The sequence below is a fragment of the Mandrillus leucophaeus genome, unplaced genomic scaffold (assembly GCF_000951045.1).
Source record: "Mandrillus leucophaeus isolate KB7577 unplaced genomic scaffold, Mleu.le_1.0 Scaffold1, whole genome shotgun sequence".
Lineage (NCBI taxonomy): Eukaryota > Metazoa > Chordata > Mammalia > Primates > Cercopithecidae > Mandrillus > Mandrillus leucophaeus.
Genome location: NW_012098097.1, coordinates 16,583,795 through 16,586,684, shown reverse-complemented (window position 1 = coordinate 16,586,684; position 2,890 = coordinate 16,583,795). Strand labels below are relative to the sequence as shown.

At 54.8% G+C, this 2,890-nt stretch overlaps 1 protein-coding gene across 1 annotated transcript in view; it reads right to left on the bottom strand.

Moving 5' to 3' along the window:
- HEXDC (hexosaminidase (glycosyl hydrolase family 20, catalytic domain) containing) overlaps positions 1 to 2,890 on the bottom strand; it is a 26,547-nt gene that overhangs the window by 19,468 nt on the left and 4,189 nt on the right. Inside the window, 1 exon segment of the mRNA XM_011999326.1 lies at positions 1,536 to 1,645. Within this exon segment, the coding sequence (XP_011854716.1) occupies positions 1,536 to 1,645 (110 nt within the window).

Genomic DNA, 2,890 nt, shown 5'->3' with positions numbered 1-2,890 from the left:
GGCTGGGAACATCCCAACCACCTGACCACACGGCCCGGGACCGTCCTGACCACCTGACCACACGGCCCGGGACCGTCCTGACCACCTGACCACATGGCCCGGGAACATCCCGACCACCTGACCACACGGTCCGGGAACATCCCAACCACCTGACCAACCACACGGCCCGGGAACATCCGGACCACATGGTCCGGGAACATCCCGACCACCTGACCACACGGCCCGGGAATATCCCGACCACACCTTGCTGGGGTGAAGGATCATCCTGACCACACCTTGTTGGGCCAAGGCCCAACTGAAGGAACATCCTGATCAGATTCTGCCGGGAACAAGGACCCAACTGCCTCACCATGGGAACGTCTCTCAACATCTTCCCGGCAGCAAGCCCTACTGCCCAGCCCCTCCCGTCCAGGCTGTAAGTGCCCAGCCTGTCAGCGGCGGTGCGCTCTGGCATCAAGCTGGTCCCCCACCTCTGTAGGTTTCTGCAACATACCTGTGTTGCTGTAGAGCCGCCCTCTCTTTCCTTAACCCTCGCCTTCCCTTTAAAAAAACCTAACACCAGGCTCAAGTCATCCTCCTATCTCAGCCTCCCGAGTAGCTTGGACTACAGGCCCATGCCATTATCCGTGGCTCATGTCTGTATTTTATGTAGAGATGGGGCTTCACCGTGTTGCCCAGGCTGGTCTCGAACTCCTGAGCTCAAGTGATCCACCCACCTCAGCCTCCCAAAGTGCTGGGATTACAGGCATGAGCCACCGCGCCCAGCCTAATTTTTGTATTTTATGTAGAGAGGGGGTTTCACCATGTGGGCCAGGCTGGTCTCGAACTCCTGAGCTCAAGTGATCTGACCACCTTGGCCTCCCAAAGTGCTGGGATTACAGGCATGAGCCACCGCGCCTGGCCTTAACATTTTCTTATACGCTTATTGGCTTTTTTTGTTTCTTCCTTTGGGATTGGCCAGTTAGTGTCCGTTGCACATTTATCTTTGGGGCTGTCACTGATTTTCACAGAGACCTGTGATTTTAACGCTGAGCAGGGGCCTCCCATCTCCACCACACCTGATTTTATTGATTTTGATTTTCTCCCCTTTAATTCTTCACTTCTCTAACTCAAGGCTCAACTGTGGCCTGAAGAGCAGCCTCTCCCCATGCGGAGGCCTTCTCTAGCCCTCTCTAGCCCAGCCTTCTCCAGGCCTTCCCGTCAACAGAGGAAACGCCTGCAGGACAGAGACAGGAAATACAGCTTTTCCCTGTAGGGGGCGCTGCTGATGCTTACTTTCCCTTTAAATGTTTCAAAATTCTCTCCAGTGACTGTTTGAAATGAAACTTTGTTTTCATTTTATGATTTTTTTTTTACAATTAAAGAGATGAATTTAAAAAGACAAAAAAGGAATGTACCCACCACTGTTCATTTCCTGACTGTTCCACCTGCACCTCCAGGTTGCTGCTCCTCCCGCCCTGCGGAACCCCCTCCTTCCCCGCTTTCCCGCCGCGCCCGTCCCTGCCATGGGCGGTGGTACCTGTAGGCGGTGTTACCTGTAGGCGTACTTGGCCCTCAGCAGCCTCAGAGGGCCCTCGTAGGGAAACATGTCTTCATACTCAATGAGGAGGCCGTTTGCACCTAGCGCACGGAACAGAGGAAAAATCTGGGGGGTAAACAGGGAGAGGTTAGGAAGAAGTGGCCGCTGGAGCACGACATGGCACGTCCACAGCAGGGAGACGCTTTCCCTTTCAGCCTGTGGAGACTGTGGGAGTTGCTATTCCTATTTTTCTCAGGAACCTTAAATCCGGAATGTGTACTTTATGTTATGCCAAATGAAACTCCCCGTTTCAGTGACTATTTTGCATAGCAGGGGAGACATGCTATGAAACAGGGCTGCTACTCAACAGGTTAGTGCTGGTGGCTCAGCTTGGGAGGGATGGCCCCGGCCAGCAGGGAGCCACTGAGAAGCAGCTCTTCACGTACAGGGGCCCAGCAGGGCAGCCAGGCTGAGAGGCACTGGCAAGGCACAGGGGACAGGGCAGCCAGGCTGAAGGAGAATGGCAAGGCATGGGGGACGGGGCAGGAGGAGCTGGGACAGGGGGAGCAGGGCTCTGAAGGGTTGGGGTCAGCACCTGGGGGAGGTGAGAGAGAGGTGCAGAACTCATTTGTTTCCGGGCTGTACTCAGAAAAAGGGAAGGCTGTCCCTTCCCCCTCGTTCTTCTCCCCACTTCCTTTTTTTTTTTTTTTTGAGATGGAGTCTCACTCTGTCACCCAGGCTGGAGTGCAATGGCGCGATCTCGGCTCATTGTGACCTTCGCCTCTTGGGTTCAAGTGATTCTCCTGCCTCAGCCTCCCGAGTAGCTGGGACTACAGGTGCCTGCCCCGACGCCCAGCTAATGTTTGTATTTTTAGTAGAGACAGGGTTTCACCATGTTGGCCAGGCTGGTCTCGAACTCCTGACCTCAGGTGATCTGCCCACCTCAGCCTTCCAAAATGCTGGGATTACAGGTGTGAGCTACTATGCCCAGCCTTTTTTTTAAACAGACGGGGTCTCACTCTGTCACCCAGGCTGGAGTGTGCTGGCATGATCATGGCTCGCTGCAGCCTCCAACTCCTGGGCTCAAGTGATCCTCCAGCCTCAGCCTTCCAAGGAGCTGGGACTACAGGTGCTAGGCCTCCTGGATGACACACGTGCAGGAGAACCAAGGAGTCCCAGCTGGCAGTCGCGATGAACTGCTGGACACAGAAGGCCACACAGGCCATCAGATGTTTCTAGATGTTACGGGGCTGTGACCACCTGAGGAGCCTTGGTCAGAAAAGCAGAACCATGCAGCCAACCCACAGAAACACAAGGGGTGATGAATGGGGACCTTAAGTTTGGGAGATCTGTCACGCAGCAACAGATAAC